General features: G+C 35.7%; 2 protein-coding genes across 2 annotated transcripts; one reads left to right on the top strand and one right to left on the bottom strand.

The window, feature by feature from the left end:
- The first annotated feature begins 465 nt into the window (after nt 1-465).
- On the top strand, nt 466-4,056 carry LOC126887516 (uncharacterized). Its single transcript, XM_050655141.1, has 2 exons — nt 466-1,464; nt 4,039-4,056. Exons 1-2 carry the CDS (start codon nt 466-468, stop codon nt 4,054-4,056), a joined length of 1,017 nt encoding a protein of 338 aa, XP_050511098.1.
- A 901-nt stretch (nt 4,057-4,957) lies between these two features.
- Nucleotides 4,958-8,324, bottom strand: LOC126887515 (uncharacterized). The gene is made up of 2 exons (XM_050655140.1): nt 8,135-8,324; nt 4,958-5,175 (listed from the first exon to the last, which is right to left on the bottom strand). The coding sequence occupies exons 1-2, from the start codon at nt 8,286-8,288 to the stop codon at nt 4,958-4,960; spliced, it is 372 nt and encodes a 123-aa protein (XP_050511097.1). The 5' UTR covers nt 8,289-8,324.
- Nucleotides 8,325-16,664: the final 8,340 nt, after the last annotated feature.

The raw sequence follows: 16,664 nt of genomic DNA, 5'->3' as shown, positions 1-16,664 counted from the left end.
AAAAGTTAATTTTTTTTAAATCTATGGTTTACTTTACCAAACTTTTAGTTCATAGTCAAATTTGATTTTTTTATAAAAAATTAAGTAATCGTGTGGGGAAAAAATAAATATGCCATTTTAATTGCCTATTTGTCTATATATATATATATATATATATATATATATATATATATATATATATATATATATATATATATATATATATATATATATATCCCGTTCACAGCGTAATACGCCTTTGGGTTCCCGTTCGCCAAGCCTGTCTATTCTGCCAGTCTATTTGTCTAATTTGTAAAATTATTATTAGAGTTTTCAAAAAGCGTATACAGGGTGAAATTTTTTCTAAGACCCAAACAAACTAATTTTTTAGAGTCGGACCTGATTTTTTTTTTTTAGTACGATCACACGTGTCCCCTGGGTAACGCTAAATGAGCAGCAGCGATTCGTCATTACGCGCGCTGATCCATGAGTGTACGAATCCCTACTCGAAACGGCCCTTCTCAGGGCAGCGACGCAGACCTCAAAGTCATCTTCTGGAACGCTGGAGGTCTAAGCAACAGCAAGTTTTTAGAACTCAAACGAAGCGTTCTCGAAAAGAACGTTGATATATATGTCATTGTAGAGGCAGGAGCCGCTACAGACACACCTCACCTCTACTCTACAGTTGGCTATTCAACCCATGTGCTGAAGAGGAGTCGACAAGCAGCGTCAGGAATTATCATCGGAATCAAAACCCCTCTAGTATGCAAGACTAAGATATTCCACGAAATGCAGGATAGAGGTAAACTGGAAATGTTCCAGGTCGAAGTCTGGAAAAACTCGAAACATGTCACCCTTTTCTTACTATACAATCCGCCAGATAATATACCTGCATTGCAATTGGTAGAGCAACAAATCCAGCCAAGTACCATCATAATTGGAGATTTCAATAGTCCATCCACGAGATGCGGCTACTCTAGAACCACCAACGTTGGGAAACACCTCGAGGACTTTTTGTATAGTAACTATCTTGATGTAGTGAACACCCCACCTACGTTCTTATCGTTTATAGGAAGTCAATCAAGGCCCGATCTTGTCGTAACACACCCAGACATTACAGGGAAGACCAGTGTAACCCTCCCGGACGACGCAGCAGGCTGTGGTCACCGCGCTCTGCTAGTGACATGCAAACTGGCAAAGGACAAAAAAGCCCAAAATCGCGCCCCCCGCTGGAATTTTAAAAAGGCGGATTGGAAAAAGTACAGGGAATGCACAGATGAAGTCCTTACTCAGTTAACACTACAAGAACCAGAAGAAGCAGCAAAGAAAGTAACCGAGGCCATACTTAAATGTGCAAAAAAGTGCATACCGCGAGGTCAAATTAAGGGGTATAAGACTTTCTGGTCCCCAACGCTATTCAAATTGAAAGCTGCCAGAAATAAAGCCAGGGGCAAAGCTGAAAAATCCAGGCAAATGAACGATTGTGTAGAGCTCCGAAAGAGACAAGCGATCCTAACTCAAGCCATTAAGTCAGGGAAAAGAGAAGCTTTCAAATCCTTCCTTGCTAAGCTCGACTTCCGAAGAGACGGCGTCAAAGCGCACAGGTTCGTTACTACGCTAAACAATGATGGAAACAAGCAACAGCAAATGCCAATGAGAGACATGTCTAGAGAACTCACTACACATGCCGATATAGCAAACGAACTCTGTAAACACTACACAAAAGTGAGTAATATTAAGAAAAATAAGAGGGAGAGAGCAAGACTGTTGCGCTATCCCCCTCCCCGGCGGATGAGCAAAAGTATAAAGGACATCTGAACAGAAGATTTCTCGATATCAGAGCTGGAAGCGGCTCTCTCTGACACAAAAACGAAAAAGGCAGCAGGGATTGACGAGTTGTACCCGGAAATGCTTAAATATCTGGGAGCCACAGCCAAAAACACCATTCTGAACTTGATTAACCTAACATGGAATTCAAGAGTCCCAAGTCAATGGAGGAAGAGCGAGGTCATACCCACCCTAAAGAAACAAAAAGACCCGAGCCTGACTGATAGCTCCTTATGCAAAGTAGCCGAAAAAATGGTTCTGGACAGACTGAACCGAGCCATAACCCATCTTGAACTGATTGACGACGCACAAGCTGGCTTCAGGAAACACAGGAACACCATGGACCATGTAGTCGAGTTTGCTCAAAAAGTCAAGGATGCTTTCCACCGTAAGATGTCAACAGTTGCAGTGCTAGTAGACCTCAAAGCTGCATACGACACAGTATGGAGAGGTTTGCTGTTACACAAGATAGCGAAGTCTGGAATTGACGGTAAACTGTTTAATTGGATAAAATCTTTTCTCGGTGAAAGGTATCAGAGAGTCAAATTTCACAACCATTGTTCCAAATTCAGACTACAAAGATAAGGGCTGCCACAAGGAGCTGTCATCAGCTGTCAATTGTTCAACCTAATGATAAACGATGTGCTCACAATGATTAGAAAGACACCTGGTGTTGATGCCCTCCTGTATGCCGATGACCTCCTAATATGGGCATCAAGTAGCAGTCTGAAAGCGCTCGAGGGAGTAATGAACCAGGCTCTCAAAAATCTAGAAAAATGGGCGGATAAAAACTGCCTAACTCTCAGTACAACCAAAACCGTATATCAAGTACTTACCCTTTGAACAAAGCAGACTGCTGTCAAGCTGACATACAAAGGAGTCGACTTGGAAAGAGAGGATGTAACAAAATACCTGGGGGTGTACATAGATAAGAAAATGACGTGGAAACCTCAAATCGACGACATTGCAGAGAAAGCCACAAAGAGATGTCGACTGCTCAAACGTCTCACAGCAACAAAATGGGGCGCCACGCAAGATGTCTTGGTAGCAACATACAAAACCTATGTCCGGCCGACACCAGAATATGGGAGTGAAGCTACAATAACTGCGAGTACAAACACCACCTCCAAGCTTGAATTCGCCCAGAACACTGCCCTTCGCGTCATCACCGGTGCTCCAAAATCAACACCGATTACATCAATGGAAGCCCAGACCGGTATTGAACCAATACAATGCCGCAGAGAGCAACACGCGTTAACCTTCTGGGAAAGGCAAAGACGAATACTTCCACAAAAATGGGACGAATATAGACAAGCAGCCTCACGTCTTAAAACACAAACCACTCCGCTTACAGTAGCAAATCAAATCATGGAAAAATACCACATTGACCTGTTGAAAGCCGCCCCCTTCCCAGCGCAAACTACTCTCGCCCGCTTCTACCAAACACAGAATTGCGTCTTGAAAACCATAACGACCCGAAGCACTTATTGTCAGACATTGTCCTAAGGAAAGCCGCCCTAGAGACGATACACACCAATTACCCAGCGCATGAGTGGCTCCACATCTACTGCGATGGCTCCTCGATGCCGAACTCGAGAAGAACAGGAGCAGGATATGTCTCAACGTTCTCCAAAGGCTCCATAGCTGTGGGTGCCCCTCTCACCAACTATGATGGCGAAATTGCTGCTATACACGAAGCCGCTAAAAGTCTCGAGAATCTCCAACACCCCCAAAAAGTTGCCTTCTTCATCGACTGCCAAGCCGCAATCCTCGCCCTGTCGACAAATCGATATACCGACTGTGCCCAAACAATATCTTGCCGCGTCCAACTATCGAACTTGCTGGAAAAAGGGTGGCTGATTACTTTACAATGGATCCCTAGTCATGTCGGTGTTGAAGGGAATGAAGCGGCGGATGAACTTGCAAAAGAAGGCACTACTCTTCCACAGCCCCCTAGCTTCCAATCGTACACATCAGCAAAGTCCACCATTAAAAGAGGAATCAAAGCGAAGATAAAAGACCAGCAAATACAAGCCGGTGCTGGAAAATCTTGGGCCCACCTAATAGAGTAACCAATCCCTCACAACTGGCCGAGACCCATCAGTGTAGCCGCGTTCAGAACAACTACGGGGCATGACCACAGCATAGAAAACGCAACAGCAGTGACACACTAGTAAGCGGGAAAAGTTCGCGCACTATTACTGCGCAGATCGTCGGCCATTTTGTGCGTAGTACCAGCAGACAATGTAGAGAATCGACAGTGTTGCCGATTTGTACATAATTATCAGATTTACTCAACTTTTATGACATTCATATTTTTTAACATAATTTTATACGTATGTCTGTGGGAATTATGTCAATAATTGGGACATAACACAAAATATTGACGATGAATGGCGATTGTATTGTTAATCTCTTGCATAAATTCCAGAAATTATTCAAAAAGAATCTCTTACGGGTAATAAAGTTGGTGACATCGGCAACACTGATGAACCAACACATCACATCACCACTGAGATGTACTACGCGAAAAATGGCGACCCTGTACTTTTCAACTTCAAAGGCGGCATCAGGGAGTGTCCTTGCTGGTTTCGTTTATTATGCTGTGGCATGACTACCTGGCCTCCCATCTACATCGCATCGGCGTCCGTGAAAATGACAACTGTCCACTATGTAATCAGCCCCAGATGGATGCTGCTCACCTCCCAGAGTGCCCAGCCCTGATAACAGACCCACCCGAGGAGGATGAAGATCGTCTACGAGAAACGGCTCGTCTATACTGGTCAGCGCGCCGCCAAATGGCTAACATGCCAAGGGTCGGCGTTGGCTAGTAAGTAAGTAAGTAAGATTTTTTTTTAGTTTGAATAAATCAGTTGATTAGGTGGTAATAGTGTAACGGTTGACCAAAATAAGAGACACATCGATCTGACCGTTCAAAAATTATGACGAATATAAATTTCTGTCAAAATGCTAAACTCGCCCTGTATATTATTAAACAAGGGGAGCAGACACTTTTTAATGGTCATTTGTTATTCCCCATATACGAGGTAGGAGTATGTACAGTTCCTCATGGCTCACCCTGTATATCTATGCAGAAAAACGAAAAAAAAATGACGCAGAACATAAATATCACTTGTGTTGTTTTTTAATATTATATAATTCCATTACCTCTATCACTCTTTTCTGCAAAACATCCTAGGTCAAGAGAGTGCCAGGAGGATACATAAGTAAATTCCAAATCATTTTCTTCCAGGTACTCTCGAACTACACGTTTAAAGGTATTTTGATAAAATTCCTTGTTTAAATTCATAATCGGATCTATAGGTACATTACAGTTTTCTTGAATATGGCAATAAGTGGAAATTATATCTAAAACAAACAAATTAAGAATATTATCTTGTATAAACAATGAGAACCTATTAGGTTCCCAAGTAGCAATTTGTCGACGCGACAACTTTGTCTACCGCGTGGCAACGTTTTGTTACAACGTTGTTATTGCCTAGAAGACGACCCTATTCTGCACTAATTTGGTGGACGATTTTTGAGTTGTCTTGACGTTGCCTAGGCAACCTCCTACCTCCTATGTTTAAGCAACGTCGTTTCGTAAGCGTTGCATAAGACAACTGAAGCGACTATAAAAAGCGTCTGCGCGTGCAATGGTTGCTCAAGGAGTCAGACTGGTTATGTTTTTTTACCTATATTTTTAACACCTGTATGGTGAATGCGAAAACCAAAAAGTAAACTATTTTGACATCGTATTAGGTATTTAAATTTATATAAATACATAAAGGACTTGTTACCTGATGTGAAATTTATAAACGCATCTCAGATTACCGTCAAATATGGATATTTCATCTTTAAAAAACACACGCGCTCATTTTTTATGACATTTTTGACAAAAAATATGCAAATTTAAAAAAATCAAATTTTAATATAAAAGTCAAAAGTTATGTTGAAGATATTCTGTATAAATTTAATGTATTGTTGGTGCTGTTAAAGGTATCAGAAAATGCCTGCATTTTTTATATTCTGTGTTTTCATTTTGTTTACATCCCAAAAATCTCAAGTAAAACCAAAATGGCGCATTAAACAATATTACCAATATTACTAAAAAAATTCCTTATTACCAACCATAGACGGATAAGACAATTTAGAAGTCCAATCGCCAACCAAACCCGGCCGCGCTGACTATCCCAACCATTTTAGAACGCACCCTCTTATTGGGTGACAGAGGTCATGTGACCAGTGTCAAAAGTGTAGCATTCTCCTTAACAGCGTTGCCACATTTAGTAGATTTCTACTTTTTTGGTAGATTTTTGATATTTTTTAAAAAACTCTAGTAGGCAATATTTTTTAGTAGATTTTTGGTATATTTCAACATTTTGTTATGACTAAAATAAAATTTGCTTTTTAATAGTATTTACCCCATCTCTAAATTAATTTTCAGACATTTTGTTACAATTTCCCAATGTCATTACCGAAAATAAGATTCTGGACGTAGATGATGAATATTACAGAGAAATGAAACTGGATTCTGGTGTAACAAACTTGCAGATTTCAAGTAACAGTGCAAGCAGTATTTCAGGTGTTATTAAAGAGTTCTGGCATTCGGTGAGCCTATTAGAAGCTAACGATGGAAAACTAAAATATCTAAGCATATAGGTAACTTTGCAAAACAAAAATTGTTGTGTTTATGTGTTTCTAATGTAAAATGCGAAAAATTGTTTGAAGAATTTGATCCAGACCTGCAGATGTTAAAATCAGTGGATGACAAAATATTCTAGTTGTTAAATGTACCTATTCATTTTTTTCGAATCATTATAATAAGTATTTTTGAAAAAATTAAACGCAGAATGAAATCCTGCATTATTTAGAAAAACCAAAACGTTTCTTGTGAATGAGATATTTGGAATTAAAAGTCACACTAAATTTTTTCTTTTTTTTTTCACCCCTGTAACTTATTATAATAAATATTATATAAGTTTTTAGGGACTTTCGATCCTCGGTGAGAAAAATGAAAACATTTAGAATACATTGAACATTTTAACAGGCGACATTTTGCGCCTATTCCCTTAAGGTAGCTGTTGTTTTTATTATAAAAAATCCCAAATATATCCCAAAAATCCTTAAGTATATTTTAGTTTTTGATTTAGTAGATTTTAGCTAAAAAATGGTAATTACCAGTTGGTGGTTTGGAATAATTAGGTTTCCAATTTTTGGAATTCCTCTTGGGACGTTTAGGACGGATATGCATATCACTGTATTTACATGGCCTAAAAAGAATCTAGTGATTTTGTGAAAGTAAAACTACTCAAAGAGTAAAAACTGACCTGGCAACCCTGTCTACCAAAGCAGATACAAAGATTTAAGTTATTAAATCTACTGATAAAACAATGGACAATGGAATGGAAACCAGCTATTAAAAAAACAAATAAACAGGTTGTTAAATAAAGCGAAAATTTCCAGCAAAATAAAATAATATATAGTAATAAAAAAAATAAGGTTATTAAATTCTGTTTCTCCTTCTGAAGTTGCCACACACCTAGGGTCGTGACAGACAACTACAGAGTCGGCCAGAAAACCCAAATCGGCCAGGGCGTAAATTAGTTTAGCATTATAACGTTTTTAAGTCGTTGCGATTGTTGAAAAAACTGAACTGTGATATGTAGTTGTCGCAATGGTAATAAATTAGTTGCCCGTGTAACTAAAGATATTACTTGACGTTGTAACATCGTAATGTCAGTCGGGGTAGGGGACGTTGACCGAAACAACTGAAAATGCTCTCGGGCAACGTTATATACAGTGCATTTGTTTGTACTGACAACCAATGCGTCAAAAAATTGCTACTTGGGTTAGGTACAATAAACCAGACAGAACAGAATCTTGAAGATGCAGTCAAAAGTGCCTATAACAGGGATTCTCAACGTTCTAGCGATATAATTGATAAAACTGAGTTATCATTAATACTTAAATTACTAATTGTTACTTATGGTAGGGAATCCCAAGCAGAGATTTTTGCAGTGATTCGAGCGTGTCAGAAAATCACATGGGGAGAAACCTTGTAGCCTGTAAATGTACCATATATTGGCTCTTAATACAGAAGAGTTCGTTAAGGGGGGTTCAAAAAATCTATCCTTAGAATTTTTTTACCCAAGGTACTCATTTTATTCAGGCTGAGTCGACCTGGGGCCTATAAACATTTAAAAATGTCTAGTTGTTCTTGCCGGCGGTAGGATTTGAACTCCGGACCACCGGTACGCTAGCCTACCACACTACCACTCGGCTACGCCGGCCCTAAAAAAAAACTTATTTTATGTAAATGTAATACCTTTTTTTAATAAATATTTATATTTATCTCCGATGACGTAGGTCCTAAAGGTCGATACAATTACGGTCCAATCCGCATAAACAGTTGTTTGCAAACAGTCACCTAAAATAGGAGAAATCAAACTCACTATCACTAACAATTTAATTAACTTCATGGTGTTTTCAATCTCTCATTCACTACAGAAGTATTTTTATATTAACAAGGCTTGCAATGTGGTTTGAAGTTAGTTGGTAACTATTATCAAGCACAAAAATGATAAGAAGGAATTTTGTATACACGTAAAAATCATGTTTTATTAAAAGTTACTTTCTGTGTCTAGGAAATAGTTTTTTTATCATTATTTATCACTTATTTCTTTATCAAAAATTACAATTATTAGTACATGACTACTAAAGTTTGTGTAACAACACCAATAATTAACACTATAAAGTCTGGCTTAGCATAACTACCTAGAAAGCCCGAAGAGATCATTTTGGCTCCACGTTCTTTAATCAATTAAAACTCAGTTTAAAGAAATTAAATCTAATCTAGACGTTAGAATCTGATTTTATTTTTTACTTCATTGTTTAACACATTCGCTGCCTATCAAAATTATTCGGAACACCACACAGTTTGCAGTTTTTAATATTTGCCACACATTGCCTTGTTACAACCGTGGCAATAATTGGAAGTATGATTTCCTTTACAAAATATTTCCAGCTGATATTTTGTTCGATTTTAGATAGTAACAGTGATAGTTGTTGGTAGACCTGGTGTTGCTAGGCGTAGTTCCAGATTTCGGGAGGCAAGGTATGGGGCCTATAATTCTTCACACAGCCGAAGAATAAACTTATGAAGACTGAGTCTACTTCCAGTTATTTTCTATAAAATAATCCATGCATTTATTGCTTCCAAGTCAAGAGCATTATAAAACACGTACATAGGCCGTCGTCTTGAAGTTACTTTTGTAGTATAAAGACGCGTCATTTGGTCCTCTACACCAGAGGTCACCAATTAGATTCCCTGAGGGTCCGTTTCGAAAACCTATGACACTTCCGGGGTCCGGATTTATGCTGCCTGTGTCTGACTGTTCTGATTCGGTTTCTTTGTGGATTCTTGTTAAAAAATATCAAATATCCCCTATAAACAAATCAGAAAGGTGTCGGGCGAAATTTTTGGGCAGAAATTGTTTAATATTTTTTTAACAAATTCAAAACGTCACCTTTTTTGCACGCGAAAATATGTTTTTAGCATTTTTCGGTCATCTTCAATAAAAAAGATCTGTCATTTTATTAAAACTTAAGAGTTTTCATCGCAAATTCATATTTTCGCGTTTTTTGAGATTTTAAATCGCTTATAACTCGAAAACTATCAACTTTTCGGAAATATGACAGGAGACCTATATGGTTTATAATTACCCAAAAACCTAAAATACATTTTTCGAGGCAAAAAAAGTAATTTTGAATTTGCTTAAAAAATTGTTTCACCTGACACCCTTCTGATTTGATTAAAGGGGACATTTTTGAACAGGAATCCGCAAAGAAATCGAGTCAGAAACATTTTTCATACGAAATTGGCTTCACACATGGACTAATATGGAAAGGAAAACTAATAATATCTGATTATTTTTTGGTTACTATATACTTTTCTGTAAGTTTTCCTGGTACAATAAATAAAATATAAATTCATTGTGTATTGTTTTGATGTTATTATCAGTAGTAATAACCCAAGGACATTGATAACACTAGTCAACAAATAAATAAAAAATGTTTGCGACAGATGTTAAAATGGCTGTACCGTGGAGTTTAAAGCGCCCTGAATGCGAATTCAAACACTAAAATTTTCCACCACGTATAGATTTTGGTGCCGTGCATTTCTGCGCAGGGGTCCACGCGTACATTGTCTTGTCAGGTGAAATGTTAGATTTTGAGTTATAGAATGCATCAAATATTGCTGTTTATTATAAAAATTGTTTTATACTATATACACATAAGCTCAGAACTAGAAACAAAAAATATAGTAAGTCTTTTGTACACAATTTTGTGCATATCCCAATTTTCCCATAACACTATGTGGATTAACACGAACACACATTTTATCCTGCATAGTAAAAAACTAGGATAGCTCCTGGTTATGGTTCCTAAATATTATAAGTTTTACTGGCTAGTAAATTCCATTTAAAAAATCCATTATTGTAATCTAGAACCTAGAGTTAATCATGTCTTTGGACAAGTGAAGGTCTCGAACTAAATCATGTAATTCGGCTTGCTGGATGCAATAAGGTGCTTTTCGTCGCTTTCGTGAAAATAAGAATCATTCTTTTCTGATACATCATCGGGTTTACTTTTATCGTCATACATTTCCAAATCTTCTTCCCAATTTGCCGTGGGTCCTGGAACTGGTAAATCTTCTCCATGGAAAACCGGTTTTATTGCTGAGATAATATCTGGATATTCAATTTTGCGCTTGGTTTTCCTTGAAAACACAGACACTTTTATTATGCAGAAGTAACAGTCGTTAAAACGGTTTAGAACTATATAAGTTTAAATGGGTAGGTTTACTGATTAAGGATTATCTTTGGTTTATTCTTTATTTAAATGTTAATGTGTTATTCGTAGACATTAGATATCCCAGTGTTGTCAAATTATGCACAATTTATAGAAAACATGTTAATTTGATAACATCACTCCCGATACATTACAAATGACTGTTTAAAAAAAAAATTTAGTAACATATTCATAACTCAAAAATCGTAACTCAATTTTTTTTGTAAAAACCATAACTCAAAAATCTTACGTGTTAGGAAGTTTTTATCATCATAATCATATTCAGAGAGCAAAAATTAACAAAAAACAGCATATTGCATTCCAGTCGCAAATTGGTTGTAAACTAGTGTAATTGTTCGAAAAAATTTTATAACAGATTTCGAAAGCTTGTTGCTTGGAAACAGACCGACGCCGTAGGCGGAGGTCTGTTGCCTGTAAGCAACAAGCTTGAGAAAGTTGTTAAAAAAATTTTGAGCATTTATCAATGTTCGAGGGTTATTCGGATAGAATATTTTTTGCTGGTTATGAAAAAAAAAATACAGAGCAGAAACAATTTATTTAAATGTGCAATTAACAAAGGAACAATTAGAAAAATTTATTTATTTTACTTTCATTTCCTTATAATACTTTTCTTGTAAAAGCTTACTTGTTAGGTTCCACATGGTTTTGACAGTAGCTTCTTTAAACTCTGTACCATCTTTTCTTCTCATGTTCACAGCCCAATCCTTTAAAATCGACGCCAATTCTTCCACCGTCCGATTTCCATCTAATTCATATTTTCTATCATTGCAAAAGTCCATAAACGCTTTCCATACAAATTTTTTACTGTAAACAGTATTCTTTGGTATATTTGATTCGATAATTTCATTAATATTCTCATCAGTATTACAACCAAATCGTGACATTTTGAAATATTGAATATTTGAAATGTCAAAATCGAAATGAAACGAAATGTAGGTATCCATAGCTACATGATTGAGTGAAAACAGCCCATGGGATCTGTTTTCAGTATAATGTTGGTTTTATTGGTTGTATTCAATCAGATGACCACAAATTAATTGATTTCATTGGATTTCTAATTGAGCAAAAAATTTTCAGTATAAATTTGAAAACAGCAGTATTGTAAATTGTTACTGAGAATATTTTAAAAATTAGGAATTTATATTTTGAATGCTAATGGAGTTTTTAGACATCTTCAATTTTGTAGAAAGGAAACTGAGGAATTTAAAATAAATAATCATAGTACAAAATGCTAATTAAAATGTTATCTTTTCTACATTAGTTTCAATGCAAGGTTTTTGTTGCAAACTTATTAAATCTGAAAATTATTTTAATTAAATACACATCTGAAAAGTACTCCTACTTAACATATAGTAGAGAGGAAAGGAATATAAAAAATGCACATGACAATTTTATATTACAGCTTACTTAATTTCAAAATTAATGATTAGTAAGTACAGTCGGAAAAATGAAAGAATACCCATGAACGAACATATAAAACACGCTGTATTTTCCTGTCACCGTGTCACAAAGAAAATTGCCTAGCGCAAGTACATGTAATACTAATTATTACATGTACTTGCGCTGGCCAATTTTTTATATGACACGGTGACAGGAAAATACAGCGTCTTTTATATGTTCGTTCATGGGTATTCTTTCATTTTTCCTACTGTAAGTATAACAATAAAGGGGAAAACTCTTTACAAAATTAAATTATCAGAGAGAAAAATGACATTTTTTATGTACAACCTGTCTGAAGTTTGGACTGACTTTAGTGCAACTGAGTCTCATTACGGAGTTGAGATATTCATCTGTTAAGTGAGATCTCTACCGATTTTTAATAAAGTTCATTCTTGATAAAGCGGCTTCGCACACATAAGTTGAACCAAACATAGTACACAATTTCATGGCGGAATATTTTCAAAATTGCCAAACACTAGGTATATTCTGAATTTATTGACGGTCCGCACAAAACTAGCTCACGGTCCGGATGCGGACCGCGGTCCGCTAATTGGTGACCCATGCTCTACACCAGAGCTTCCCAAACTATTTTTTCTCGTAGACCCCTTTAAAAATTTACTGGTTTCGGTGGACCCCCTGCTGCTACATTTTTACCATATTCCCAAAACTCGTCCCAAATGTGAAGATATAACGATGGAAATTGCCGTCGCGGGTGAGCTTCAACCCTAAAATCATCATCATTCATAATCACCCAGCTCTTTGCGTCCACTGCTGGACATAGGCCTCCCTCATTTTTGTCCATTGTGCTCTATTTTGAGCACTTTGCATCCAATTTCTTGACATTTTCTTGAGATCGTCAGTCCAATGAGTAGGTGGACTACCTCTACTTTTTTTTTCTAATCTCGGCCTCCACTCAAGTAATCTCTTTGTCCACCTCGCATCACTGATTCGGGCGACGTGTCCGACCCAGTTGCATTTCAGCGTGGCAATTCGGGAAATTGCATCGCTAACTCCTGTTCTCCGTCTTCGAAAATAGTGCTAAATTCGGCGTGATAAAAATAAAGAAAAAATGTAGGTATATTTTCTTACGATCTATTTATTAAAATGATAATGATAACAGACTTAAAAGAATTAAAATAAAACACTAATAACGTTACGTAACTTTAAATATGAAAATCAACAATAAAAAAAATCCCAATAATTTTAATGGGAGGGATGTACTTGACGGATTGACAGCAAATTATCAATATTTCGCTTTAGTTTTGTTAGGATCCCTTTTGTTGGTGTTCCTTTTTTTTTGTCAATAGGTTTGTAACTACACTAAACCTTTTTTCGACAAGGTATGACAAGGGAAACGCTATGAAAAGTTTTCTCGCAATTTCCCAAAGCCCAGGATATTTTTCAGGTATTTCTGCCTGCAGCCAAAATGTTTGATAGCCTTTTTTAAATTGCACCTTTAGCTCTTCATTGGTGCTGAGCTCTAGTAGTTCCTCTTGTAATACCACATCCGCCACTTCCGTTTCATCAAATGGTTTATGACCCGTGGTGGTATTTCCATCATCAAAATATCTTCAAATCTGTTTTTGAAGTTATCATGCAGCGCATTTAAATGTTGAACGTATGTCTGAATATCTTCATCAAGACATGCTGTACGTAACAAGCACAGGACTTACACATTGTAAGCACAGGATTGTGAAATCACAATCAGTAGAATTGCATATGGAAGCAATTTGCAGCAAAATAGAATTCTACTCATCGTGGCAGTGGCGGAGTGATTTGGAATTTATTTAAACAAATTTGCATTTTTTATCGTAAAGTATTAATGGAACAAATAATGTTTTAATAGAAGGGACTCAAAAATGTGATTATTAGGCATTATAATAAGTTTTTTGATTTAAGAGGTTTTTGATCAAATTTTAGTGTAGAAAACATTAAAATACTGTTTTTACATTTACCCCCATTCCCAAATACATGTTCTTCTATTTGGCTAATAATTTGCCCACAGATAGCCAAAACACAGGACTTTAAGTGGTTAAAAGAATTTGTGTAGTTTTACAATATACAAGACAATATAGTTTTACAATATACGTTATACAAGAAAAGTTACATGCAATAATATCTGAGTCAAAATTATATAGTCCAGTCGGGTTAGCATTTGATCTTGCATGTCGAGCTACCCCAGCAAGATTCTATTCTGTTTTGACTGAAATTGTTAAAAATATGGTCTCAATAATTTCTTTCATTCTAAATTTTTTGTGCCGTCGATATTTTCCGAGTTATGGGGCGAAAATAGTGACAGTTAGAGCAGAATTATTGAATTATCTCGTTTATTATTAGTTTTAGAACAAAAATATACTTATACAAAAGTGGAAAGAATTAAATCTTATACAATTTTGATGTTTTTCATTTTTTGCTAAAATCAATATTTCAGGTAGTACGTATGCGGTAAAGGCGCGATCATAAGACCTGATTGGTTTGATTGAGAGCAGCGGTTTTTGTTCAATATCTCCTCCATTTTCAACTTTTCGACAAAAATGGTAGAAATTGAAATTGTTACAAATAAATCGTCTTTACAATAATTACTACAATTTTTTTAACCATTATTTTCATAGGGCCGATATTATCCGAGTTAATTGTACCTAATTACAGTTGCCGCCTATATTTTTGACATTTTAATTATCCCACGTATTTCTGTTGTGTTGTAAAACTATACAAATTCTTTTAACATTTAAAGTCCTGTGTTTTGGTTATCTGTGGGCAAATTTTCAGTCAAATCGAAAGACTTGTATTTTGGGAATGGAGGAGAATGTAAAAAACGACATTTTAAAGTTTTCTACACCTAAATTTCATCAAAAACTTGTTATATAATCTAAAAATAAATTTTTTAACCAAAATAACTTGTTATAATATATTTTAATGCTATTTTTAAGTCCCTACTATTAAAACATTATTTTTTCCCATTGATATTTTACGATAAAAAAATGCAAATTTGTTTAAATAAATACCAAATCACTATAAAGTGTTCGTGGACCCCCAATTACAAATTGTGCACCCCCATTTTTATTTCACGCCAACGTAGACCCTCGTTGAGTCCCTCGTGGACCCCTGGGGGTCCACCTGGACCACTTTGAGAACCACTGCTCTACACCAACAATGTTCATTTTTGTGTTCACTTGTTTTTCACCAACATTTGTATCTTTATGACGTAGATGATCAGTACCAGTATAAGGGTAACCATTTACAATAAACATACATAAATATAATTTTATTCATCCGACAGGAATTTGAAAGAAAGGCTCGACGAATTTCCCAGAAAACGATAATAATGTACACAGGGCCAATTTGGCCCCTTTAGACTTCTATGGTAGATTCGTTAGAAAAACCATTTAATAAATTTAGTAAACAATATTTTTGTGTTAAATAAGGCTTTGTATCAAAATATTAAAAGTCATAAAATATGAAATTAATATTGCCTCAAATAAAAAAACAACAATAACTTTAAATCTCAACAGGGGCCAAATTGGCTCCTCCGACTTAATCTCCTTCTTCTTTAGATTCCGAGTCCATATTCCGATGTTGGCCGTCATCATGTTTACAATTTTGAAACTTTCTCTATGGGCTGCTGTACGAAATAATCATTACTGTGGAACAACACCATTATTACATCATATTACAACACCATATTACGCATCCATGAAATTTTCTGTCGACCAATTCATCATTTTCCCTCCAACTTCCTGGTAGTATACGGCGAAGTATTTAGGATGTTTTTCTCCTCTCCTCTGATGTTTAGGAGCAGACGTTCTGAATTTATCATTTCATTGGAAGTGTGAGAAACCGACGATGTTTTTAAGATCCATAGCATTGTAGTTTAACATTTGGCATAACATTTCAGGACTTTCATGCGAATATGCATTGGCAGGTTTCTGTTATATAAAACTGGTTTCCAGATTATAAAGGCCTTACGTAATATTTCGATCCTGGTTATTATCTCTTCATCAGAGGCACAATTTACATTCAACCAGCTACCAAGGTATTTCAATTTGTTTGCCCAATCTATTTCCTCTTCATTAAGAGAAAGCAGAACTTTTTTTTTCTTATTTGATTTGATGGCTTTGGTAAATACCAATTAGCCAGACAATTTTTATACCAAAGTATATTACATATCTAGAATAGGTATATCATACAAGTATAAAACATTTACATATACAACTAACTATTTTATAGTATTTAACTAGCATAATAAAAATATATTACACATAGATATATATGCACACACATACGTATACATAATATATAAACACACATACATATTTTTCTAATTAAAAAAATCATCCTTCTTCACGATTATACTTATAAATTATATTAATATATTCTATTAATACAATTTGGTAAAATTATTAATTTTTGGTAAAAAGTAATTTGTGCAATTTTTTGTTTTGTGTTATAAAATGGAATTATTTGCAGAATTGCTAACGATAAGACATTGTTAGCAATTTACAATTTCATTTTGCATTTCTTGATGTGATTATATAAACAACACA

The sequence above is a fragment of the Diabrotica virgifera genome, chromosome 6, assembly GCF_917563875.1.
Source record: "Diabrotica virgifera virgifera chromosome 6, PGI_DIABVI_V3a".
Classification (NCBI taxonomy): Eukaryota; Metazoa; Arthropoda; class Insecta; order Coleoptera; family Chrysomelidae; genus Diabrotica; species Diabrotica virgifera.
This window is presented reverse-complemented; position numbering and strand designations above follow the sequence as displayed.

Coding starts and splice junctions, on each gene's coding strand:
- LOC126887516 (XM_050655141.1), top strand. CDS start 466: ATGAGTGTACGAATCCCTACTCGAAACGGCCCTTCTCAGGGCAGCGAC.
- LOC126887515 (XM_050655140.1), bottom strand. CDS start 8,288: ATGAAGTTAATTAAATTGTTAGTGATAGTGAGTTTGATTTCTCCTATT. Junction 5,176..8,134: donor TAAATATTTATTAAAAAAAG/GTATTACATTTA, acceptor TGTTTGTTTTAG/ATATAATTTCCACTTATTGC.